Raw genomic sequence first — 25,931 nt, forward strand, 5'->3', positions numbered from 1 at the left:
TCCCACGGTGGAGGTGACACCAGGACCTTCCAAAGGAGTGGAGCTGCCCTGGGCACACCGTGCACGGCTGCAGGGTGGTATTTCTGGGAGCCCCTATTGAAGTGACGCACACTGTCTTGGAGCCCTGGACTTCAAGCTGAAACTCAGGCATTTAATACAGACAGGATAAAATCTCTGTAGTTAGGCTTACATCTTCTTTATTTGGGGGCTGGTATTATCCACAGTTGCTACCCACAGAGGTGTCAGCAAGACAACAGAGTCTGGTTGAATACGTATGATTCGCTGTTATGCTACTTTCTGTATCCTTATCACATCAGAGGTACAAAACCGATTTGTTACATTGTCATTGCAAACCATCACTAAATTGATTTATGTTCTACTTTCTTCTTTAATGAGTTTTCTTCCAGAGCTTTCTTCTGATATTTCCTCCCAAACATGAACCAAGGCAGAAGTTTCAGATATATGTCTCTTCTGATCTGTGACTGTCACCTCCAGGCATCATGTAATAAAATAAGGATTTTATTTCATGCATTAAACCACTTTATTTTTCTATATTTATGTTTTATTATCAGGAATAGTCTTCTTGGTTGACTGCGAATTCTTTTCTTTTTGCTAACTGTGCTACCTCTAGTTATTATTTATTGGTCTCTATTCCTCTTAGGTACTAATTGCTCTAACAAACAAGGGCTTCACCTTGTAAGTAAAAAAACTAATTCATACTTACAACTTGTACTTTTTCATTTTTAAATCAGTGGGGGGTTTTTCATAGGTTTTAGTGAGCCCATAGCGAATACCTGTGAACTTCACACATACATGTATATGAATATATACAAAACATACACACACACATATGGAATTGTCATATTGACTTCAGCAAGACACCTAAGGGTTCTCCATTACGTGTGAGATTAGGATACAGACTGGCACACTGGCAGTTGAAGCTTTTTTTTTTCTTTTCAAGCTACACAACATGCTCAACAAATACAGTGGCAGCACAAGCTTCCCTATAGTGGTACTTCAACACTGATCTGTAGGATCCACTTCAAGGGCCACATAATTCAGTCTCCCTGCTTGTACCTACATTAGCAAATCAATCAGGACAAGGGCTGTTCCTTGGCCTTGAGGAGAAGGGATCCTTATACCCACAGGACTGAACTCCTTTCTCCTTCCTCCCTGATGGGAACAGTCAGGGGCTAATGCTGTCCCCCAGACTGTGCCCAGGAACTTTCTGGGAGGCTGCTAGATGGTTTGTAGTTGCAGGCAAAAAGCAGTTAGAGGCTGTTTCCCAGCATGAACAGTCTGATGCACATCAGACCATAACAGAATATCTGTTTATTGAGAATAAATTTTTTTCCTTTGACTGTGTAAATGAAAAAAATGTGATTTTCATCAAATATTTCACCTCCTAACATCTTTGCTGGCTTTGTACTGAAAGCAAGAGGTCTTGCAGAACGGGAAACTAGACCCTTCATAGTTTATACTTTTAAACATTCAGGGCAAGTATTTTATTGTGCTGAACACAAGTGATTTTTTTGAAGGCTTTCCTGCATCCCAAGGGCCCAAAGGAAAACCTTCTGCCCCGGCAGCTGCTGCTGCCTTTCTGCCAGAAGCCACTGCTCTCGCAGCCTGGCCAGCAAAACAGCTCATGTGGATGCTCCTGGCCTGTTTTGAACTAAATCAGCCTGTTTGGTTCACCCTACCGATTCACGTATTAGACTAACCCAGCTCGTTTTGTGTCTGGTGAACCGAACACTCAAAAATGCTGTCCCTCCTAAGGAGACCTGTGGGGATGGCAGTTCCCAGCAGGGGAGCATCGCTAAACCAGTGAGCACAGTAACGTCCTTCACTGCCTCATCCCCTTGCTAAGTCATCACCTGGCCACAACCAGAAGTGTTTTACGTTAGAGCTTGAGAGTCAAGAATAAAACCAATTTAACAATACATTATTTAACTTACGTTACTTCTAGGATGTCATCCAACATCATGTTTTCTCTGGTGGCAAACCAGGTTTCAGTAAGTCTCCAGCCCTTGCTCCCATGTCCCTGTCAGAGGCCTCTTCACGTTTGGCAGTCCTTAAAAGAAACTGCTCAGAACTGGATCAGGGAACCGGTATTTCAAAAGCACTGAAAAACTGAGGTGCATGGCAAGAGGATGGAAAGGAAATTTCTTGGATATACCTTAGATAATATGTAATGTTAATAAAAGAGACGCAGAGAAGGAGAAAGGGCACTGCTATGCTTTATGTTAATAATGCTGTATTAATGGCTTCAGGAAAGCTATGCTCCACTAGCAATTGTGAGCAATAGGACACCACAGATTTCCCAAGGTATTAGAAGTTACACCATTTCTGTAGTGATAAATAAGCTCAATTTGGGATAGGCTGCGAGAGACACTCAGGAGAGAGATCCAAAACTTTTAGTAGATATTTCTGTGAAAACATTATTCCTAAGTCCCATGCTCGATTATGGTCAACAACAGCAAATCAAATGCTGGCAATTACAAGAAAATAAATAGAAAACAAACCAGAACATATGTAATCCAAATTTATCTGGGGAATTTACCATAGAATACATGGCTTATTCTTATTTTTTTTCCTTAGCCATGGTTAGCTACGGTTGGCCACAGCTGAAGAGACTGGGATAAGAGTCCCTTTGGTTTGTCTCTTTATGTTATTCTTTTCTTACAAGAATTACTGTAGGTACATATTCATCTGTGAGTTTCATCAAAATATTTTAATTTAAACTATTTCTTACTTAGCATCCTCTCATACAATGAGAATATTTCCCTGGCATTTTAGATGTGAAATGACCAGCTACGAAGTGGCAGAGCCTGTGCCTCTGGCTGGATAAGCCGGCAATGAAGTACAAGGAGTCAGCAGGAACGGCTCCGTGGTGAGTGACCGACCGTCCGGTGTTTCTTCCACACCCCAAAGCTCCTCGCCTGTCAAGAATATGAGGTGTTATAATATTAATTTTACACCAGCCGAGTTTCGAGGTAGCAAAACCTCCTGACGGACCTGGTAACATGGCCTGGATAGTAACCGGTGGTATGGCAGGAGTGTGGGTGGAAACACCCAAGACTGCCTGGTCTGAGAGGAGGTTACCCCAAAACAGAATGAAAGGAGGAAACGACTAATGACAACGCTTGTTTACAACAGGCACCCGTTGGATTAAGCAGCAACCAGGGGATTACCGAGAGGCTTTTGAGAGAAGAGCCAGTTTGAGGACAAGTACAAAAGATGGAAGGAAACTCGTGGCTGTGGGGTGAGACAGACGTGGGAGCGGAAAGGCGGTCAGCGCAGCAGTCGGACCCGGCCTCGGATGCTGCCAGGAGTCTCCCCGCTGCCATCGCGCCCCCGCCTCGGCTTGAGGCACCATCGTCCCCGTCCCACGCAGAGAGCGGGGCTGACGGCACTGGGTGCAGCCGCAGAAGGACCCACGGCTCGGGCTGCGTGTGTCTTTCTTCTGGCCAGCACACGGACTGGCAGGCGGCAGGGAGCTGCACGGGTACGCGCAAAGACAGAGCAACCCCGGCTCCAGCGGGAGAGCGTGCATGGCCGAAAGAGGGGGGTGAGCTTTTCACCCCCCAACCGGTAAGAGAGGGGTGCGCACACGTGAACGTGCTCCTGTGGGATTAGAGATGGTGTGGATTAGAGTGTTTAGAAACTTGTAGGTACTTTTTAACATCTTGCAAGTGTTTTGTGCTCTGGTTTATCTGTTGGCCTGCTGATATTGATCCAGAATGTGAAGTTCACTGACTGCTGGCTAATTACCTGTCATTAATAAATCCTTTGATCCTGACTCAAGCTAAACCATGTAAGTCGAGCAAGTCTTCCCTGCCACACTCCCTTGTCTTAAAAAAGTCAAACGCTATTAAAAAACCAGTAAGCAATTAGCTTAAGTACCCCTGAATCACACTCAAGTTACAACAGCTCTTTAACTCAGATGATTGACTATTTCATTTCCTAGCATAAATGTAGTCAGAAACTAACAAGCTGCTTCTTGATCCTCTAATTATATCACTCTACATCTCAAGGAAGTTGCTGGTTTGGTGCATTCCTGTGCCGTTCCTCTCTATATGTGGTCACGTAAGCTTGTAACAGTGTCCGGTTTCAGCTGGAATAAAGTTAATTTTCTTCTTAGTAGCTGGTATAGTGCTGTGGTTTGGATTTAGCATGAGAAGAATGTTGATAACGCACTGATATTTTAGTTGTTGCTAAGCAGTGTTTCTACTAAGTCAAGGACTTTCCAGCTTTTCATACTGCCCTGCCAGCGGAGGCTGGGAGTGCACAAGAAACTGGGAGGGGACACAGCTGGGACAGCTGACCCCAACTGGCCAGAGGGATATTCCAGACCATATTACATTATGCCCAGTATGTAAACTGGGGGGAGTTGGCCAGGGAGCACCGCGGCTCGAGGATTGGCTGGGTATCGGCCAGTGGGAGGTGAGCAATTGTATTGTGCGTCACTTGTTTTGTATATTCTAGTAGCAGTAGTAGTAGTATTTTCCCTTCCTATTCTGTCGTATTAAACTGTCTTTATCTCAACCCATGAGTTTTGGGGGTTTTTTTTGCTGATTCTCTCCCCCATCTCACTGGGTGGAGGGGAGTGACTGAGTGGCTGCGTGGTGCTTAATTGGTGGTTGGGGTTAAACCACAACAAACAGAGAAAGGAAATTTCTTATTTGTAAATTATATTTCAGTAGGCAGTCTCTCCTCACATACATCAGTGTTATTTGCAGCCGAACTGTTGAATTTGAGGAAATGCCTCCCAGATGAACAAACTGTCTGTAGTTTCTCATAGTCATATGCTACAACTAAGGAAATTAAAAATACTTCATGGGCTAAGAGAGTGCAGAAAGAGCAGAATGAAATAAAAATTTCCCATTCAGCTAAAACATTGAAAAGAAAAATGCAGTTAAAGCTTTTAGATCCTCAAATATGGACTGGGAAACAAGATGGTTCAATGATTAGTTCCACAGAAACAACGTATCCCCTAGAATTTTACAGAAAATACTAATCATGAAGCACAGCAAATAAATTTAAAACATATAATACAAATGTACCATGAAAGAAATACATGTACAATTGTTATGAATTTAACAGAAAGAAAATAATAAAGTTACTGGTCACTTGACGTTTTAACATAAAAAGAAGCTCTAGCAAGTGGCCAGTCCATTACTGCTAGAGCTTGTCCCGACTTCAGACATCAAGTTGCAAGCGAGGGCATCCTTGCATCGGCAGATCATGACCTCAGCAGGAACAAGTTCAATGTCCGAGGAAAACCCCTGTATGTAAGACCTCCTTTTTATTATGGAAGCACTAACATTAAACTGCTTTACTGCAGATAGGCAAGGGCACATCCCTAATTTGCCACCCTGCTTCTTGGGAGGCTAGATCTGTTAGATTAGTTTTGTTACCCTGCAGTTACTTAAACCAGTAGGATCTTGTTTTGCGGTCAGTGGTGGCTGTTGAGGTGAAAAACTAATTGCTTCTATAAGCTCTTGCCTATGGCCACGTCCTTTGATTTGTCTTTCTTTGACATCACTTTTTAGCCCAAAAGCATAAAAAGTCTTGCATTCTTTATGCAAAGTTGCTACCCACTCTTTACATTAGAAACAATCTTTTCACTCAGTATGTACGTACTGTTTAGTATAATGAGTGTATGATTAGGGCTTTTATACAATGCCAAAAAGTCCACAAACTTGCAAGTCAAAATTAATAAGCAAAAGAGAAACATAAAGTTATTATTTTCAGAGCTACAATGGAAAACAGAGCTGTAATAAAGCACTATAAAACCTCCTTATCGGAATAGTCACAGAAGGCCGCACCTATAAAAACTAACCCAATCCGAAGAGAAATACACTTTATGGTAAAGAAGAATTAAGGCTACTCATCTTCAAACTGATTTTTTAAGATGTCCCAGATGTGTTCACAGTCTTAGGATGTGGTGTCCTCTGGCTTAAATGACATGAGCAGCACTTCCAAAGGTGCAAATGAATAGTGGCCACTTGTAAAATAAATGGTCCGGCTCATTATCTAGGATTATGTAACTGGATACGATTTAACTGCATGTACTACTGTACAAAAAAAGGAATATAAAAAGCTAAACCAAAGACTAGAATGGGCAGAAACATAAGTATTAGGTTAACAGTGTCTGATAACTGGCAAGACCAAACAGGGACTGTTCCAATTAATTATGGTTCCCACAGGATTCAAAGATGCTTTGAAGACAGCAGGTGCTGACGGTATTCATTTGGGCTGTGAAGACATATGGAACCAGGGACAATCAAATCCATGGTACAAGCATTGTAAAAGTTATCTGTTATCTTTCTAGTCTTTCTGGCTTTTGCCTCCAAGTGTGAGCTAGAAGATTCTTTATCTAGGAATTAAAGGTACCAGCAGTAACCGACAGGACTCCCCAGTGCTGCAACAAACCAGTTATCTATCCTGTGGCAATTTCGCCACTCTGGTGAAGTGTCACATACACTTATTTATTTGGCCTGGTTTATACAGAAAAAGAAACAGAAAAGACACCACAACCACCACCACAAAAAAAAAATATCAAAACCAAACCACAAAAACACACACACACACAAAACCAAACCAAAAGAAAATAAAACAACAAAAACCCCCAGAGCCCTTCACTGTATAAAAATAAGAGCAATTAAAATTCGTATTCTGTTGTGGAATCAAAGGACGTGGAGCTGTGACCAAAGCACCCTTTATTTCTTGTTTTCCAATAGACTTTCTCTTAAACACTTCTGGTTTGCTTCTGTGAAAGCAAAGTAATTACTGTTTAACAGCGTTGTTGTTTCACTGTAATTGCAAATGCCAGACAAACCATAACAGCTAAGGCAACCACAACGATTACAAGAACCTGCATCTCCTGCAGATTTGTCTAATGACACAATCTGAGTACAGCTACAGCATAATTAGAGGATTCTGCCCATTACTAGAAGGCTGAGACTTAAGTTGTCTTTAAGGCGGCAATTAGAAGATCAAAAATGCAACATATAGTAAGTAACAGACCTAAATAACATGCCTGGATACCATGTTTGCTTTGTGTCCTTTTAAACACTTGTTTGGCTCATCAACCATTTAAAGAAAATATTGATCTAGCTGGGATGGCTTCATGTATTTCAAAATAAATGCAAAAAAATTGTTATGTGCTGAACAAGAATTAGGAGTGCAAGGTTTGGGGGACTATAAGAGTTTAATTCTCACTGAGACAATGTTGCCACATAGAATTACTTTTTCATGTGCCAGATCACTCATATCTAACACAGAAAAAACCCCAATCTTCTCTCACAGATGGTCACAAAACCATATGTCAAACGACCTTGACCTTATGATTTGCATTCGCTTAGTGAACTCTGGCCTTTACAAAAAAAGTGAAAAGGAGATAATACTGAGAGACCTCTAGTTCTGCAGGTCATGAAGAATATTTGAGTATCTGGTCATTTATACACTGGCAAATACCTTTTTTAGAGGACTGGAGGTCTCTGAAGCTGAAGCCAATTGTACATCCTTCTGTGTACATCTGCAACTAGAGAAGAGACATTTCCTCCAGTTCCTCCTCTTTATTAGAGACTATTTTCAAGCTAAAAGAAAAACCCCTCACTTACCGTGCCATAATTTTCCATACAAGTTCCACAGAGATGTCACCATTTGCTGCCTTCTGTCCCACAGTTCGTTGGAATAATGTCCCTTCAAGCCATCCTTTCTCTTGTAAATGTGAAGCAAAAGACTGAAAGGGTACAGAACACTAGGCAGAAAAACCTCAGGTACAAGAGCATTATAACTGGCATTTGGATCAGCCAGAACCAGGGCACACATTGCAGAAAGTCATCCAGATACTTCAGCTGACTCAATTCTTCCGATACATAAATTGCAGAGATTAGAGATTCTCATGTATGGCATTCAGGTCTACACATCCCTTCCTGCTACGAGAGAATACAGTACACTGACTTAAACACTCGCAAGTATTTCTCTCAGCTTACCACTACAGAAAAATGATAGAATTATTTGGCTTTTGTAACATGTAACTTAGAAAATTTTACTGTTAAAATCCTGTTCTTAATCTTATCATCTGCTTATAAATGAAGACATTGATAAATGACTTGGTTTTTTATTATATTCAGATACCTTTATAATCCTATCATTTCCTCCAAGAAAACACTGAAGATTCTTCTCTGTAAGTTCTTACATGAACATATAATAAACCCTAGCTTGACTCGGAAATATTTGCCTTATTTCTCCAGGACTTCTCATACGTGGTAAAGGAAAAGTGCATGTAAGCTGGAGCTCAGAATTACGTGAGCAAGTAAGAGTGAGACAAGGGGAGTCTGATTGTGGAGTCTGTTTTCCGCATGTCAAGAGAATATCTTCTATTTTACACACATTGCATAAAATCTTGTCAGCTGAAAAAATCACACTCCAACAAGTGCGCTGCCCTCCCTAGGTCAGACCTATCAGCGCAGTTGTGGTCCAAAGGGGATACTGCTACTATGGTATGGTACAACTAGAAAAAGGTCAGAAAAGAGTAAAGAGGAAAACCAGAGGTATAGACTTGCTCCCAGAGAAGGAACATTGAATCTGCCAGGGCTTGTCAACTTAGAAAAGAGAGACATTATAAGGAAGATGACTGACAGCTATAAAATCCAGCAGCACAGCAGCTGAGTATGGATCAATTGCTCACGTACTCTTCCAATAAGGGAAGCATCACTTGAAGCTGGGAGAAGCCACGTTCAAAATGAAAAAGGTGACTTCTCATGCAACAGCTGATAGATCTGTGCAATTCACTGCTAGCTGATGGGTCCAGGGGAAAACTGGACAAGTATGATGAGGAGAAATCTACTGTCTTACTAAACAGGCAGAAACCATATGCCATCAGCTGCAGATGGCTAGGGAATGCAGGAGTATTAGGAGGCATTCCCACATATGCCTAGCTGTACCTGCTGGTGGCTGCTCCTGGGGGCTGCAGGGTATCAGGCTTGGATTTTATAAAAGAACAGCCATCTTGTTCTTGTACAAAAGCCTTCTCTGCATTTCACTTGAACTGTAGTATTGTTTCCTTAAGAGGAGGAGTATAATAATTCTCAAAATATTTTGCAATTCACAGTTCAGCTTCTATACACTCAGCATTTGGCTGCTGCTAAACAATTTGTATGGAAAGATTTTTATTTTATTGCATTTTCAGTTTCAAAATACGAAGGTGATGTAGCACCCTAATTGCAGATGCAGTTATAGCCATACGAGTGCTAGAACTAGTGTAATTTTTCCCTGTATTTCTCAAGTATTTAATTACTGTAGCGATAGATATACAAAAGTCCTGAATAATGGTGGCATTTAATATTTTTTGTTATAGCCGACGTAAGATGGTGCATGATTCAGGATACAAGTAATTTAAAAAAATTTTTTTGTAAGCGGATGGAATTTGTTGTTAGATGGTAGTTGTGCTACTGTCACCTGAACAGTCAGTCCTTCTGCCTCCAAACTCTCCTTTGCATATTTCCTACCTGAAACTTCTTAAAAATCCCGAGGACATCTTGCATCCTCATGAGGCTGTACAGCCTTGTTGCCCAAAATGTATTGATGCAAACGGAATGAGACAGCACAGCAGACAAACTGCACAGCACATCGGGTGTTGAACGCGGCTAACGTAAAGCCCGGTATCCCAGCTTGCCAGAAGCAAACACCTTGCAGAGGGCCTAAAAGCAGGGCAGGCACGTACGGTGCACTTCTTTCTAATACTCTCCCAGCGTCCAGTAGGCAGGCTAGCAGGTAAGAAGAGATCACAAAGTCCATAATTATTACCTGAGAAATCCTGTCCCAGTGATGTCTAGGAAGGCTCTGTAATGGTCTTCGGAGAGACCCGGACTTCATGCATTTTACAGATAAGCTGCGAATAACCTAACTAGAGCTGAACAGCCCATCACTCCCTGTTTTACGTAGGAAATCTCTCAGACGACGTGCAACACCATACCGAGTCTCTGCAATAGAGGCTAAGGATAAAGTCTAATTCTACAGGGCGGCATCCCGTCGTACCTCCCCTCCTCTCCTACTACCAACCTCCTACCCTCAGCGCCCTCCAACTCCCACAGCGGGTCAGCAGCTCTCCCAAATAAAACCGCCTCTTGCGCTCCACGAGGATGTTTCCCCAGGCTAGACCCGGTCCCGTGCCCGAAGCAGGGCCCCCCACGCGGAAGAAGTCTGCGAGCGAAACACCGCGGCCCGCCTGGCTCTCCCGTACCGCTCGCTGCTGCTTCCCAAGGCCGGCCCGGCCCGCCGGCCCCCCGCCCAGCCCCCTCCGCTCGCCAGGCTGTGCTTTGGTTGCGCCCGCCCTGCGCCCCGTTCTCTCCTCACGTCAAGCTCTCCTGTTACTTCTGCTCCAGCCACGGCTCCGAACGCTGTGCTCGGGCTTTCCGCTCCTGTTTCCCACTCAGATCTCCGCCGCAGTGTCTTTCGTTGCAGATTTTTGTCGCGGTGTCCCGGCCCCCCACGCTTCTCTCCCCGCTCTGAACACCACCGGGGTGCAACTCTTCCTCGCCGGGAGGCACTGGAAGCACCAGCGCTCCCGTAACTGCGGCTGCGTTTACACAGGCGCCCCCACCTGCAGTTCTCAAAAGCCCAGCCGCTCCGCAGCCGGGCAGCCTGGCACGCCGACAGGCAGAGCGGGGTGCTGAAAGCTGAACCCCCGTTTCGGCTGCGGAGACCCCGCTACCCCCGACCCCTCCCTCCCTCCCGGCCGGCTCGGCTCGGCTCGGCGCGGCGCGGCTCGGGCCGCCCCCTGGGCCGCAGCCGGGCGGGCTCGGGGCGGGCCCAGCGCTGCCGGCAGTTCCGGCGGAAGGCGGCGGCGGCGGCGGGTGGGTGCCGCGGCATGGGTCTTCCCGCGGGGATGGTGGAGGACCCGCGGGGGCGGCTGGTGGCCGAGCTGCTGCTGCGGGCGGGGGCGGCCGGCGGCATCCTCTGCCTCTGCTCCCGCGCCTTCGTCGAGTGAGTAGCGGCCTCGCCGCCGGCAGCGGGCGTCCCCCGCGCGTCCGCGTCCCCCGCGGCCGGGAGAGGTTTCCGCTGGGGAGGTGCGGGGAAGGGCCGTGCTGCTGCGGCTACCGTAAGCAGGGGGAGCTGCACGAAGGGGGTCCCTGTAGGTCGTGTTTACCATAACCGTACCGGCAAGGGGAGGGGGGGCGGGGAAAGCCCACCCAAACGCCGGCTCCCGCGGGGGGCCCTTGCCGGGGCGGGCAGCACCCGGTCGGAGCCCGCGCCCTCCCGGGGGGGCGCGGGCCGTGCGGCCCTGTCCCCGGCCGGGGCGGCGGCGGCTGCGCGGGGCTCGGCCCGCGGCCCCCCCCCCCCCCCCCCCCTTCCGCGGCCGGGGCTCCGGAGGGCGCCCCCGGCCCCCTTCTCCCGGCCCCAGACGGGCGCGGGGGGACCCGGAGCCTCCCGCAGGCAGAGGGGAGCAGCGGGTCTCTCAAAGCGGGGCGGGGGGATGAAGGGAGATGCTGCTGGCGGGCGGGCTGGCTGCCTGCCGCAGACGGGGTTTGGGAGGCCAGGAGGTGGCCGTGGCCGTGGCCGTTACCGGAGCTTTCGATGTTAAACACGCTCCGTGTTCAGCTGAGGCACTGGCAGAGGTCAGGTGCCTTCAGCGCCGGGCGGTGGCTGAAATATTCGCAGTTTCGCACCGAAGGCGCTAAATTCCACCCGCTTAAGCAGAATGTTTCGTGGGCCAAAAGTTGAATTCCAGGGTGTTCCGCATAGCAGCAACGTTTTCCGAACGTGCCTCGTGTAGGCTTTTCACGTCAGGCTTTAAAGTGCTGCCTTTTTCGTATTTTTCTTTGCTTCCTGTGTTTAGAATCGCAGAGCAGCCCGGGTGGGAAGGGACCACAAAAAGATCATCTGGGCCAGCGTTGCGTGGGAAAGGGGGCCTAGGTGAGGTCATCTAGCACCCTGCCCAGCCACATCTTGAAACTTCCAGCGAGGGGGACTCTGCCGTCTTCCTGGGGAGGTTGTTCCACTGAATGATTTTTTTCTACTGTAGAAAAATTTCATTTTAACGATGAGCTTCTGCGTCAATGTCTCTCTTCGTTTTTACAGAGATCGAAAACTATATAAACTGGGATTAAAAGGATTTTACATCAAAGATGACAATGGCAGTACAGGTAAGGTAATAAAATGTACTGTGCAATACGATGTGCAGGTAAAGTGAGTTATGTGTGGTCATTTAAGGTACAGTAGGACTGTATAACTGCTAACCCGTAGTTTTGTTTTTATTTCTGCCTTGCTTTTCAGTGCTTTTGTTATGGGGATTGATGTCAATAATAGCTTAGCACTAGCGTAACTTTCAAGTTGCTATAATCTTGACGTGGAAGTTTGTGTCAAACCGGGTGCGATGCTTATTCCGGCTTGCACAGATTTACCAGCTCACATAATCTCCACCTGGTGCACAGAGCAGATTAGCTCAGAAGTGTCTGACCTGCTCTCAAATCGTAACTACAACTTCCCTAACTCAAAATCTATTTTATAACGGAGGGTCTGCAAATCCTAAATGTTTGCCTGGGAGTAATACTGTCCCGCTGCCTCTACCCCAGCCTAGGACATTAGTTGTTGCTGATTAATCTGCTGGGCCAGAAGTAGAGAAGCAGTAGCCCCATTGGGGGAAATCACAATTTGGATGTACCTGAGGAATCATTTGAGGAGGACCGGAGGACTAAGTCTCTCTGTACTTGCTCGTATTTTAGGAATAATCATGATGCATGCTCTGGCAAATTCAACGTCAGTCCCTTGCTCCATCCTCACGAATTCCCCACACATGCCTATCTGAACATAATTCCTTTGGTATCTGATTTTTCCATTGCTGTCTTGCTAGCTCCAGCTTCATATAATAGCTCGATTTGAAAGGAAAGAGTCTGAACAGAAAGGAGTGTCCATAGAAGCTGAGAATGAATAGCACAGGTCAGATGGAGGCAGTGTGAATGGAGTGAAGGAGAATGTAAACCATGTTTTTGTGCATATATGACTGAATTGCGGTGAAAGTAATCAGTTAAAAACAGAAGAGTCTTGTGCTATGTGATAATTTGGCAGTAAATATATCCTGAGGGTGGGCGGGGGGGGAATCTTAATTTTTTTCAGTTTTATCAACTGTGTCAAGAGCTTTTGTATTTCATTAAGTTTCATCACTATACAGTTCTTACTTTCTCAGTGGTATTTGTCATGTTTTATACATATGAAGTTGCTTAAAAACTTGATAGATGTGGAAGCAGTGTTTCGATAGTTGATCAGTTATTTCTGAGATAATTATGTTCGGTAGTTCACACGTTACATTTTTGTAAAATTGTATTATCTTTGTTAGTGTGTTTTGGAAAGATTTGTAACAAAACCAGCAGTTCCTTGTATTTTAAGCTTGCTCTGATACATGCCAAACGAGCTCCTGTAAAGAATTTTCTTTTCCTAATACTAATTTTGCTGTTGTTTGCTGGGCACTATTGCAGTTTGCTCTGCAAGTTATTGAGGTGAACGTTTGTGGTGGGTCAACCCCAAGCACCCACGCTTGCTACCCTGGTTTTTATCGCTGAGCATCACGTTATACAGTATCGACTATCCCTTCAGCCAGTTTGGGTCAGCAGTCCCAGCTGTGTCCCCTCCCCATCTCGTGCCCACTCCAGCATGTTCACTGGGGAAGGCAGAGAGGGGAAAAGAGAAAGTTATGATGCTGTGCAAGCACTGCTCAGCCATAGCCAAAACATCAGTGTGTTATCCACACAGTTTTAGCCACAGATCCGAAAACAGCACCATACGGGCTGATGTGAGGAAAGTTAACTCCATCCCAGCCAGATGCAGTGCAGTGTTTTGGCTGTCAAAGTTAGATTTCACTTCCTGCTGATAGTTGTGTGGAAAATAAGATGCTTACAATGAAAATTTTCAATGGGAAAGGAAGCTTAAGAGGCAGTTCTGCTAATTTTTGTAGGCAGTGCTGTTGTCTTGAGGTATCACAACCAGACTATATTCACTTAATATAATTTGTTAACAGGGGAGGAACAAGCGTCTGAGGAGGAAAACCGTTGTCCCAATGTGACATTAAAGGTGGATACTAATCATGCTCTCGACCTGGAAGAAGTTGAACTAGACTCGGAGGCTGAGCTTATGAAGAGTATGGGATTGCCTCTTCAGTTTGGTGGGCAGTCAGCCCACAGGGACTTTGTGGTAAATCCCTATTTGCTTTACTTGTTCTGTTTGCTTTGTGTTTCCAGACCTAGGGGCATGTCTGCTCCTCAGTTATTTTTGAGATTGCAGTCTGTGGAAGCGTATCTGAGCTGGCTTTAAGCTGGCTGCCTCGCATACTTGTAACAACATACAGCACCATGGTGCGCGCAGTTTGTAAGATCCACCTGCCAATTTTACTAAACAGGGTCAGGCTGTGCTTTATGCTTCCATATCTATGTTCCTCTTGCTACTAGAGAGTGCTAGTTTAAAATAGCCCTGGTAATGTTGATGCTCTGCATCAGGACAACTAGTACAGTCCAATCTGAGCATGTGTGTTCACGGAGTCTGCTTTAACTATTTCGCTTTAGATACTAATGTAAAAAGCTAGTTTCTCAGATGCCCCTTGCAGCCCATGAAGCCAGGCTGTTCCAAAGGGCAGGAGTGAGGCTTGGGTGCTCTGCTTCCCATAGGGAGCACTTGGGCTTTAGGGGAAGACTAAAGGTGTTCACAGATGAGAAAAAGACAGTAGGATATCCACATCGTCCACTTTATGCAATACAGGCCTCCTTGGCAGTGAGAGAGTACTTTTGTGCAGAGCACTCCATGGTTCTGACCTGATTAATTTGTAAATAAGTAGGAGAAACTTGTACATGATTTTAATTGATGGCATGTAAATAGACCTTACAGGCATCCAACTTCAAAGTTGGATACATGCAGTTTTTGTTGCTATGTAGTAATACTGCAGATAAGTTGAATGAGAAAATATTGTGTGGTTCTACTAGATTACTACTAAGCATTGTGCTTTGCACTGTGTGTATTAACATGGCCTTCTGAGGGATGTGGATGAAAGATTGATGGCAGTTCTCTGAACCTAACTTCTTTATGGTCCACCATACGCATTTGTGAATGCAAAAACCCTAGAGATTGCAGCTGCTGGGGCATTTAGAGCAATATCTGTACATTTGCAGTCTTTGCCCATGTGAGTTGTAGTCCCTCATCACCGCTGCCTTTTTACCCGCCAAACTTAATTTGGCAGTTTACGAAAAAAATTAGCAGATTTATCTGATAGACAAACTTGCTTTTCTTGGATGTTTTTATGTTGTTTATACCTGTAAGCACTGAAACAAGTGGAGTTGTATTTGATGAAACCAACAAGTTATCTTGGTGTTTCCTTTCAGTTTCAGGTTTCTGTCTTCTGTTCTACTAGAGTTGAGTTTGTTGTAGACAAGTGAAATGGTTGTATTGCACAAATGAAAGGTCCACCTGTTCGGAGAGGAGGCTCTTTCCTTGTGTTTCTATTAGCCAGCTTGGAGATCAGTATGCGATGGGAAGAACATTACACCCCTCTTTTGGGTCAGTGTCTTCAGACATACAGAGATTCAGCTGCAGGATTTAGAGATCTTATGAGTATAAAGCAATGCTTTTTTGTTTAAAGCACCCAAAGATAGCAAGGATTGAACATTCTGTTAGGTTGAGCATTACACGTTCACTACCCTAGTAAGACACCTGAACAGTGCTTGCTGGCCAGGCAGATACCAGGCAACAGTAAGGGTCAGCCTCCATGGCCCCCTAAAACAGGTCCTTGATGTTACTGAGATACTGTTTCACTGTTGGGCTCAACCGAGTGGCCTCTCAATTCCTGACCAGCCTCTCTTTAGGATTTTATAGTGTTTCATGTTGATGTCTTTCCTTCTGACTCCTTGAGCTAATGCTGACCTCTCGGCAGCCCCACTTCTGTCTGTAATTCTGCCTTTTTTGTGTGTGTCTTTCTATAGACTTTCTCACAGCTCTTCCTCACAACTTCCTCAGAAATGTCAGCCAAGGTTATGCGGTAGGGCCCTATCTTCCGATAAACCCTACAACCTTTTGTGGGGAGAAAGCTAACAGCAGTGTTGCAGTGAGAGAAAGGGTTACAACAGAAACAGAGATGTGCTTGGAGAGAGAACAATAAAAGGCTGCACATATGTATGTTTTTCTATTATATTTTAGGCAACAGAAAATTATAAGAAGAGAAGTAACATGAAGATTATGAAAAAGAAAAAGAAGAAAAAGGAGTTAGAGCAAAAACATGAGGATAAAATGGGGCAGAAATGCCAGGATCGAGCTTGTGGTGGTCGTATGCAGTCCGTTTCTGGTGAGCTGGCCCTAGCTACAGAGCAACACGAGAAGAGCAGCAAACCTCAGGTTTTAAGTGAAGGGAACTGTGAAAGTTCAGGTAGTCTTACAAATGAGGCTTTACCCAGCAAACTTGAAGAAAAATGGGAGAAGTACTGGGGCGAGTACGGAGAGGGCCTTCTTTGGCAGAGTTGGCTGGAGAAGCATCAAGGGCTCTTATCGTCTGAGGCCACCACAGCCTCTGAGCCTTGGAATAATGCGGACACCAGGGAAGAGTGGGAGCAGCATTATAGCGAACTGTACTGGTATTACTGGGAACAGTTTCAGTACTGGACAAGTCAAGGATGGACTACTGAGAGCTCACATGGTGACAACGTGGAAGCTAATGGGGTTACCCAGGAGACGGGTCTTTCGGGAAATATGGACTTGGTTAGCCCAGGGGCTGAACGCAATGAAGTGCTGAGCTTGGAGCTGTCTCCCTCTAACACCAGAAGTGTGGAAACGCTCCCTTCAAGTGTTGAGCCCCACAGTGAAATAATCTCTGGGATTTGTAATTTAAATCTGAATTCGGAAGAAGTGGAGCAGAGCAGTGCAGCTCTAACAGTGGCCCACCAAGGTCTTCAAGAGCGTAATTCATCTGACAGGGAAAGCCAGAAGGAGCCCTGTGATGGAGGAACCAGGAAAAGGAGTGCATCTTGTGAAACTAAAAGTATTAACCAGTCAGGTAATACCAAATCAGCTAAAATTAATTCTGTCAGAATTTCTCTAGGTGGTTATATATAAGAAACAAGGGCATGTATTATGCCATTTTAAAAAAGTCAATCAAATATTTAGTGGAATGACTGCATACTTGATTTCTTTTTCTTCCCTCTGCTTCTCTGGATGATCTCTCTCCTCTCTAACCTGTATATTGAATGTGTTCTTCAGCCAGAATTGATTTTAACAGAACATGTGCTTCATAAATCTTCAAGTGTACTACAGAAAGGGGTGAGAGAGCACTGTTAGTGCATGTTTATTTATTTATCTTAGTATTGGTATTGCAGGTCTGTCATTCAGCTGATGAGTCTTTTCTCACTGATAGTCTAAAGTGAATGAAAACTCAGGTTGATGTTCCCATGAATTTTAAGAACAGCTCTTTGAGGAAAAAAAAATAGTTCTGCAGTTCTGGGGTTGGGGTTTTTTTGCCTTCTGTCTAAAAATGCCATATTTGAAAATAAACACCTGTTTTATTGTACTGTGTTACTGTGGACCAGATGTCTTCCAGAGGTCCTTTCCAGCATTAAGTTATCAATTAGGCAGTGAGCTGCAGTCATCTTTACAACCCCAAATTCATACGTTCACAGCTAGCACTAACAAGTGGAAGTGCCAGGTAATGTAGTAGTATAGTGAAAGCCAGTGGCTGTGCCTTACGGTACTGGGAGACCTGCGCGGAGGTGCAAGGCTGGGCTGGAGACATTTTTGCCACCCAGTTCAGCGTGCAGAGAAAGGAGAGAGCCATCTTGTTTGCCTGCCAGTTCTTCCACGCAGCATTTGCTGTAAGCAGCGTGTAACATCCTTCCGGACTGTTGTATGGTTTCTCCTGCCGAAGAGGAGGGATGAAACAAGTGAGTTAAGTGTCAGCAGCTTGGGACTTCAGTTTGGTGGGAGGCCTCTGAGTCCGCTGCTCGTGACTTTCTAAGGAAGGAAGAAACAGGAGTGGTTCCATCTTGATCCTACAGTAGAGGTGAAAGGAAAATCTCCTTTCCAAGAAGAAATGAGAGGAGGGTTGGAATCCTCTGTTATTAAGTGTATGTGAGTGAATATCTGCGTAGCTAATGGAATAGAAACAAAATTTACGCACAAGGAAGAAACTGGTTTGAATTCGCACTTTGTAGGCATTTTATATTTGTTGGAGAGCTGAGATAATTTGAAGTTGGTCCTGCTTAAGATTGTGAACTCTAATACTGGAAGCTCGATGGGTAAAGATATGTGCGTGTGACACTTGTGCCTTATTGGTCAGATTCGGGTATGTACAACAACCTAACTGTAGCTGCAGATGTACTTTGGGGACAAGAAGATAAGGAATTAATTTATGCAGAAGGAAGATATGATCTCATCTATCTTTTTTAGGTTCACAGGGGTCATGTAGCTCGAATTTAAATGAAAAAGAACAGTTGCTGCTTCATAACCGAGATGAAGATGAGGATGAAGAGCCTCCTGAATACAGACACACCAAAGTCAAGAGAAGGCGAGTCATGAAATTTAGACTAGCTTTTTTCTCAAGAAGCCCAGGTCCAGAAGCCTCCTGATTTATAGTAACTATTTGTTTGATTGAGATTGTGAGTTAAAACTTCAATACAAAGCCACATATTCTTCTATCACTGCTTATCACTTTACCTGGCAACAAGCGGTGGATATTTCTTCTCTTCCGTTGCTTTATGAAAACAATGTATGGCCTCGATGACTGTGCAAGGTGATGGTACTATTCTTGCGCCACTGAAGTATACAAGTTTGTTAAATTGGATAGGATGACTTGCTTATCTAGGTCCAATTAGTGTAGATGATACAAGAATGATAGTAAATAATTTGTATTGTTTAACTGAATTGTTTGCTGCCAGTAAAGTGCTCAGTGCTGTGGCAATCATAAAATAGCTAATCTCTGCCTAGTTAAATTCTTCTTCTTTCTTCTCTAAAAATTTATAGTCTCAAAGATGGTGAGATGGCTCTTCCTCTCTAATAAATTTGCAAACTCAAAGGTGAAGGGATGAACGGAAATATTATTATCTGCTAATCATGTAGCTTTGGTTTTGTTCTAATATTTTGTTGTTGCCATAGCATTAATAATAGATAATAATATAGGTAACATAATGGATGATGAAGGTAACTTGGAAATAGGGTGAACAAACATTGTCTTCATCAGTTCCGTGTAGAGCTTGATATTAAATATTTTAAGGGATCGTTTGGAATAGTTGGAATATTGTAACCCTTTCATTCATCCCTTGAATTGGGTTAAAAAAAAAAAAAAAAAAGGTTTGTGTTCATGCATATGAATAGGCTGGTGTTTTCCGCCTTGCTTGGTTTCAGCAGTGTGTGGAAGAATTTACAAAGCCCAGATTTAAAAGTTTTAAATACATGAGTTTCTTAATGGTATTATCTGTAAAATAAGAGTGTTTTTTTACAGTAAGTAACACTGTCATCTGTGTTTTTTCCTAGCCATGAACTGGATGTGGATGAGAACCCAGTGGAAGATCCTGAGGAAACCTGCTCTGTTTTGGGTTTCAAGCGTGGCACAGGACAAAAGTAATTGCTTATGAGGAACTTGGGGTATCTTTATTGCAAGTCAGCTCTCTTGTTACTATTCAAATAGACCATTCATCTCCATTCCCATTTTGTTAAACTTTTGAAGATGATTCCCAAAGTTAGTCTCTGCTCTTAATAAAACTGTCATCCTCTGGCGAGAGAGAGAGAGATGCAAAGTTACAGAGACTAATTAAAGAACAATAAAAGTGCTTTGAAACAGAAGTGTGACTCATAAGGTACTTGCACTTGTGTAAATGTTAAATGTCTGGTCAGCTACTTAAATTAGAGCTTAAAGGCTCTGACAATGAATGGTCCTCCTTTGGAGTCCTGTGAGCTTAGATCATTGTTTATAGCTGTTTCGTATTGGAATGAGGTTGCCTTATACTAGTAAAATGTTGCTATACTAATAAAGTGTTGCCAGGGTGTTGACCAGTGAAATTTCATTTTTGGTGGTATGACTTAAAGATATGGTGGTCAGTGCTGTAGAATTAACCTCGCAGGGCACAGGTGGACTGTAGCTTAGGTCTAGCGCTTCTGCAAGTAGCTGTTTGGATGTTCTTTACAGCCACCAAAAAGATATTTTATTCTGCTAATCAAGATAGTTTTTCAATTCCTGTTCTTCAGGCTGGTCTGGGAAATTGTTTCCACTTAAAGTTATAGACCTATTAGGAAAAAAAATTAAAAAAGAAAATCTAAAACCAATTCAGGTAAACAGTTTCAAATAAAAATATTTAAAAGTTTTCATGAAGGTACTTTGTTTTGTGGCTACATCTAGTGACACATATTTTAAGAGTGGAACAAATGTCTCATAAAGAAATAATTTAGTCTGAATCATTTCCTGTAGACATCAACATACATGTTAAAGCTTCCAGATTGGAAATGAACCAACTAAGTCCTTATTTGCCCTTTTGTCCTTTTTTTTTTTTTTTTTTTAATTTCAGATATGGTGGAATTCCAGATTTCACCCACCGAAGTGTGCAGTACTTGGAGAAAAAAGCAAAACTCAAGTCCAAATTCTTGGATATGCGTAAACCAAGGAAGAGCAAAAACACACACATCTTCTTTACAGAGGAATCTGAAACTTCTTGCAAGAAAAATAAAACTTTGAAGAAGGTAGGTTAATGTTGTTAGTGTTGCTGTAATTCATAGATTTATGTGCTCCCTTAGCTGATGTTAAATTATGAAAAAAACACCAAAAAACCAACTTACTGCCCAGAGTAGGTGGCATTTTTGAAGTGTCAGTCCACTGCTTTTTTTTTTTTTTTTTTCCCTCGCTTAGTTGAGGAGTAGTGAGATTAGGGTGGATATGGAAAGGCATTGTTGGACTCCTGGCAATCTGTCAAAAGGAATGCGAGCTTGATGGTGAAGTTATGTGAAAGTCGTTCCTAACATCTGGGTGCATCATTCTTTAGAGGTGTGTGTAGGTTTCTGTAGTTACTAAAAAAATCTCTGATTTTGAAATGCATGTGAAAGCATTTGTTAGTGCTGGCATTTCAGCAGTGAAAGAAAAATGTTTGTGTTGGTTAGTGCATTTCATGTAACTACGTGTTCTTAGTAACTTGTATCAACATTTTTGCTTACACCTCCACCTGTTTTTATTTTCACCTATAACTTTATGCTAATTTTTCTTTTAACTCAGAAATTAGTAATGAGTAGAAAAACTTGTTCATTGTAGATTTTTCTTAGTTGAGTCTCTGATTTAAAATCTGTTACCTCAGATTTTCAATGTTAGTTTGCCACCTTCTGGGATGCTTGGCATTCCCTAACACCCAAGTGCAAAACACTGTTCTCTGGTGACAGCACATACTTTATTGAACTCCAGTCCCATTGCTATAATTTTAGATCAAAGGCTTGACCATTGCTATCTTGCACCTGAGGCCAGTATAGTTTGAGGGCAACTTTAATTATGTGAAGGAAAAAAAAGTTATAAATTTCCTCAGACTTTCTGGTAAGGAACTGCTCCAGGCCTAGTGCCACTCAGAGCAACCGTAACATAAAAGTGAGCATCTGCATATGCCTTTGAAGAGTTTGGACTAGCGTCTGCACATTGGTTAGGATGTAATGTTGAGCTCTCTACGATGCAGCAGAACCCTTTAGCACGTGCACCATTTGGTGCATCTTGGAGATGACACAACTAATGTATGAAGGTAATTTTACCTGTTTAGTGCTAACCTGAAAGGCAGAGTACAGCTTCTCTGAATGCAGATCGGAGAAAAGATAGTTAATTAAAAAGTAGTAGTTTTGGTCACCTGTGCTGTGGCAAGGCTGACTATTTATATTTCAGATATTACTTGAGAATGATTTACTGTATTTATCAGTCAATTTTATGGAGTTTTGCTTTTGCAACCAGCTGGTATCTAGTTCCCAAAGACAACTTGTTTCCAAATGTTGTAAAAAGGGAGCTGTGGTGGGTTGACCCTGGCTGAACACCAGGTGCCCACCAAAGCCGTTCTATCACTCCCCCCACCTCAGCTGGACAGGGGAGGGAAAATATAACAAAAGGCTCGTGGGTCAAGATAAGGACAGGAGAGACCACTCACCAATTACCCTCATGGGCGAAACAGACTCAACTTGGGGAAAATTAACTCAATTTATTGCCAGTCAACCAGAGTAGGGTAATGAGAAATAAAACCAAATCTCAGAACATCTTCCCTCCACCCCTCCCTTCTTCCTGGGCACAACTTCACTTCCAGATTCTGTACCTACCCCCCGCAGTGGCACAGGGGGACGGGGAATGGGGTTTACGGTCAGTTCATCACACGTTATTTTCTGCCGCTTCATCCTCCCCAGGGGCAGGACTCCTCACACTCTTCCCCTGCTCTAGCATGGGGTCCCTCCCGCAGGAGACAGTCTTCCATGAACTTCTCCAACATCGGTCCTTCCCATGGGCTGCAGTTCTTCGTGAACTGCTCCAGTGTGGGTCCCCCACGGGGTCACAAGTCCTGCCAGAAAACCTGCTGCAGCGTGGGCTCCTCTCTTCATGGGTCCTGCCAGGAGCCTGCTCCAGCGTGGGCTTCCCACAGGGTCACAGCCTCCTTTGGGCATCCCCCTGCTCCGGCATGGGGTCCTCCACGGGCTGCAGGTGGATATCTGCTCCACCATGGACCTCCCTGGGCTGCAGGGGGACAGCCTGCCTCACCAGGGTCTTCACCACGGGCTGCAGGGGAATCTCTGCTCTGGCGCCTGGAGCATCTCCTCCCCCTCCTTCTTCACTGACCTGGGGGTCTGCAGGGTTGTTGCTCTCGCATGTTCTCACTCCTCTCTCTGGCTGCTGTTTCTGTGCTGCAGCAACTTTTTTTCACTTCTTAAATCTGCTCTCCCAGAGGCACCACTGTTGTCGCTGATGGGTTCAACCTGGGCCAGCAGCAGATCCATCGTAGAGCCGGCTGGTATTGGCTCTGTCGGACATGGGGGAAGCTTTTAGCAGCTTCTTACAGAAGCCACCCCTGTAACAACCCTCCCCACCCCAGCTACCAAAACCTTGCCGCACAAAGCCAGTACAGGAGCACAGTTAAGGACTTCCTGAATGTTTTGACTCTGGATACTTTACTTGTTTCAGAATACATGTGTCAGAGAGTGTGTGCATGGCAGGTGCTTTTGAGCTGTAAGGCTTTTAAACTGTGCTCTTGGTAGCTGGTTAACAGCACCATCTAATTGTCTGTGATATTGGACAATTTGCAGGTGGAAGAGTTCCTAAAGCGTGTTAATACACCTGGGGAGGAAGGCACATCCCAGCCAGCCTCCCTTCAGGGTAAAGCGGAGGCATTGCCCGCGAGCAGTGACTCAGAGGATCAGGAGAGCGTTGCTGCCGTGCAGACTGTGATGCTGAACACCGAAAACAAAAAGCCACTGTCTTCCAGCGCGGCCTTCGCAGAACCTGGAGGGAGTGACGATGAGGAGGGAGCACAGGACGTGGCAGCGAGCGGCTCCGATGGCCAGGGCGCGGGGAGGCAGGAGCATGGCTGCGGGCGGCAGCTGATCTCTCTGGATATTCCTGATTATCTCCGGGCAGAGGCAGAGGACGTCAGCCAAGGTACATCAGTTTCCCGCAAACTGGGGATGAATCGGCAGTGCCTTCCCAAATTACAGCATTGTGTGGTATTCATTTATTCAAAGAGGTCCAAGGGGTAATGAGGCCGACTGAGAGCTGTGCTAGTGGAAGTAGCTTATTCCTGGAGTGCCAGAATCCCAGGTCTTGTCTTTAATATTAGCAGTATTTCTTTTTATATAAGCAGTCATTGTTGATCCTAGATGTGATCTGACAGGTCTCCAATTCACACCCTTTTTCCCTGGTAAGGTTAAGGGTGATTAACTTGAGGTAGATGCACAGACCATTGGGTTTTGGGTTCTCACATGCACATTGCTGAGCTTTGGGGAGCATGTGTAGTTAAAATTATTTTCTAGGGGGGAAAAAAAATAAAAATCTATATTAAAAACTTTTCTATTTAACACTGTAAACAAAGGAAAACACGATTATTCAGGGTTCTACATATAGTTTAATCCTTCCTACAGTAATTCAATTATGTTAGATTTCTACTGTAAAATTCTTGTCTAGATTGATTTTTATGCCTTATTTATATAAGGGCATTAAATTAGTCTCCGATCCACTTGTTTGCTGACTATGTATTTTATTGTTACCTGTTGAAATGATGGCTAGCTTAAGGCCCTTAAGTAATGGGTGGAGTGTTACAATTTTTAAGACTGTGACTGATACCTGTCAGGTAACACTATTCCCTTGATATACAGGATGCTCTTTTTTAGCTTAAACCACTAATCTGCATACTCTGGCAAACAGTAAAAAAGGACGGTTAGCAGTGTTGTTAAACATAAGCCTCTTACATCTTAACTCTCACCTACCTACCAATTACATTCCTAGCCTATGAGAACAGTGATTGTTAACTTTTGCAGTGTCTTCCAGCTGTAGATGAAAAAATTACCGCAAAGAAGAAGGTGAAAAAAAGGAGGAAAAGGAATAAAATTGCGCTGGGAGCTATACCTGCCGAGATTGCTGCTGATCCGGAGCTGGCCAAGTACTGGGCACAACGCTACCGGCTGTTCTCTCGATTTGACGAGGGAATTAAACTAGACAGAGGTATGTTTAGTACAAAGTGCGCTGATTTGGTGGTATAAGATGTATCCAAACCTGTAGCCTTTCTCATAGTTCATTACTGATTTTCTTATAAGAGGAGCATTACTGAGTGTGCGTTTGCACCTCTGGATAAATTCCATCCCCCAGCAGGCAGGCGAACAGAAGTCTTGGACTTCAGTAGAGCCTCTAGCATGGCACCACCCCTGTTTGCATTAGTCCTGATGTTTGCCAAAGATCATACTGTACCCAAATTATGCTTGGTCAGGACTTTTTCAGAAACTTGATGGCATTTTTCTATTTCTGTATTTTATAAAATAATTTTGTGAAACTTCCAAATATGATGATGGATCTAGTTTTATCCTGTTTTGTTCTGACTTTCAGCAATCACTTCAAAGTTAATTTTTTTCCATGTTTACATGGAAACCGCTTCCAAATCATAAATTTATAGGTAAAGGAGGAATCAGGATTACTGGGTTGTTTGTATCCTGGGTTTGTTGGTTTTTTAAGCCTTTCATTTCTAATGCTCTCCCACATAAACATGTAGATTATTTGGCAGACCGGGCATTGCTGTAAAGAAAATAACATGTCGGACAAGAGAGAATATATTTCTGATTTTATTTGTTACAGAGCATAATTGTGATGTATAAAGTTTTTTCATAGCTGTCTCAGTGGATATGTCCTTGATAAGCCAGAATCCTCTGCACTGAGTTCGACATTTACCGAGATTCAGGCTATCTGTTTGCTTCAGTGAGAATTCTGTTTGCTTAGCAAATTGCTGGACTGACCAGAGCTTATCATCTTCAAAGCCTATATTTCCTGGTCGAATGCTCTAAGCCAAAATTGCTGGGATTAACGCTAAACCTTCAGTTGGGGGCGGGGAGATTGGTTGTTTGTTTTTAATTTAGGTGACCTTGAAATAAGAGGCAAAAATGCACTTCTTCTCTTTCCTTTGCAGAGGGTTGGTTTTCTGTTACGCCTGAGAAAATAGCTGAGCATATTGCTATCCGCGTTAGTCAGTCATTCAACTGCAATATCATAGTGGATGCGTTCTGTGGGGTTGGAGGAAACGCTATTCAGTTTGCGTTGACCTCAAAAAGAGGTAAGCAGGTGTTGTATATAGTGCACTATTCTGTTATGATATTTCAGTCTTTTTCCCTAAAAAGTTGGGTATGCACTTTGTTCACTAGTTTTTATTTTCAGTGCTTTGGAAGCAACAGAAGCTTTTTTGCTTCAGACACACAATATGAGCTTT

The 25,931-nt window shown here is 43.9% G+C and overlaps 1 protein-coding gene and 1 long non-coding RNA gene across 8 annotated transcripts in view; one reads left to right on the plus strand and one right to left on the minus strand.

Annotated features, from left to right (window-relative positions):
- Nucleotides 1–225: 225 nt before the first annotated feature.
- Nucleotides 226–10,711, minus strand: LOC126049433 (uncharacterized). Of its 6 annotated transcripts, none has more exons than XR_007509189.1 (4): nt 10,366–10,711; nt 7,626–9,776; nt 1,956–7,546; nt 226–489 (listed from the first exon to the last, which is right to left on the minus strand). It is a non-coding gene; the product is annotated as an uncharacterized LOC126049433 (long non-coding RNA). The 6 variants fall into 6 exon arrangements; XR_007509190.1 differs by having other exon boundaries at nt 1,956–2,071; nt 2,753–9,776; XR_007509192.1 differs by adding an exon at nt 9,817–9,992 and having other exon boundaries at nt 1,956–7,943.
- A 146-nt stretch (nt 10,712–10,857) lies between these two features.
- The window catches only part of TGS1 (trimethylguanosine synthase 1), a 31,137-nt gene continuing 16,063 nt past the window's right edge, over nt 10,858–25,931 (plus strand). For both annotated transcript variants that reach the window (XM_049825663.1, XM_049825653.1), the window contains exons 1-10: nt 10,858–10,995; nt 12,091–12,155; nt 14,024–14,196; nt 16,186–17,035; nt 18,421–18,538; nt 19,504–19,590; nt 20,532–20,703; nt 23,272–23,623; nt 24,509–24,682; nt 25,635–25,778. In XM_049825663.1, the coding sequence (XP_049681620.1) occupies nt 10,880–10,995; nt 12,091–12,155; nt 14,024–14,196; nt 16,186–17,035; nt 18,421–18,538; nt 19,504–19,590; nt 20,532–20,703; nt 23,272–23,623; nt 24,509–24,682; nt 25,635–25,778 (2,251 nt within the window). In that variant the 5' untranslated portion in view covers nt 10,858–10,879. The remainder of the gene's footprint in view (nt 10,996–12,090; nt 12,156–14,023; nt 14,197–16,185; nt 17,036–18,420; nt 18,539–19,503; nt 19,591–20,531; nt 20,704–23,271; nt 23,624–24,508; nt 24,683–25,634; nt 25,779–25,931) is intronic.

This window comes from Accipiter gentilis, chromosome 2 (genome assembly GCF_929443795.1).
Source record: "Accipiter gentilis chromosome 2, bAccGen1.1, whole genome shotgun sequence".
NCBI classification, from domain to species: domain Eukaryota; kingdom Metazoa; phylum Chordata; class Aves; order Accipitriformes; family Accipitridae; genus Astur; species Astur gentilis.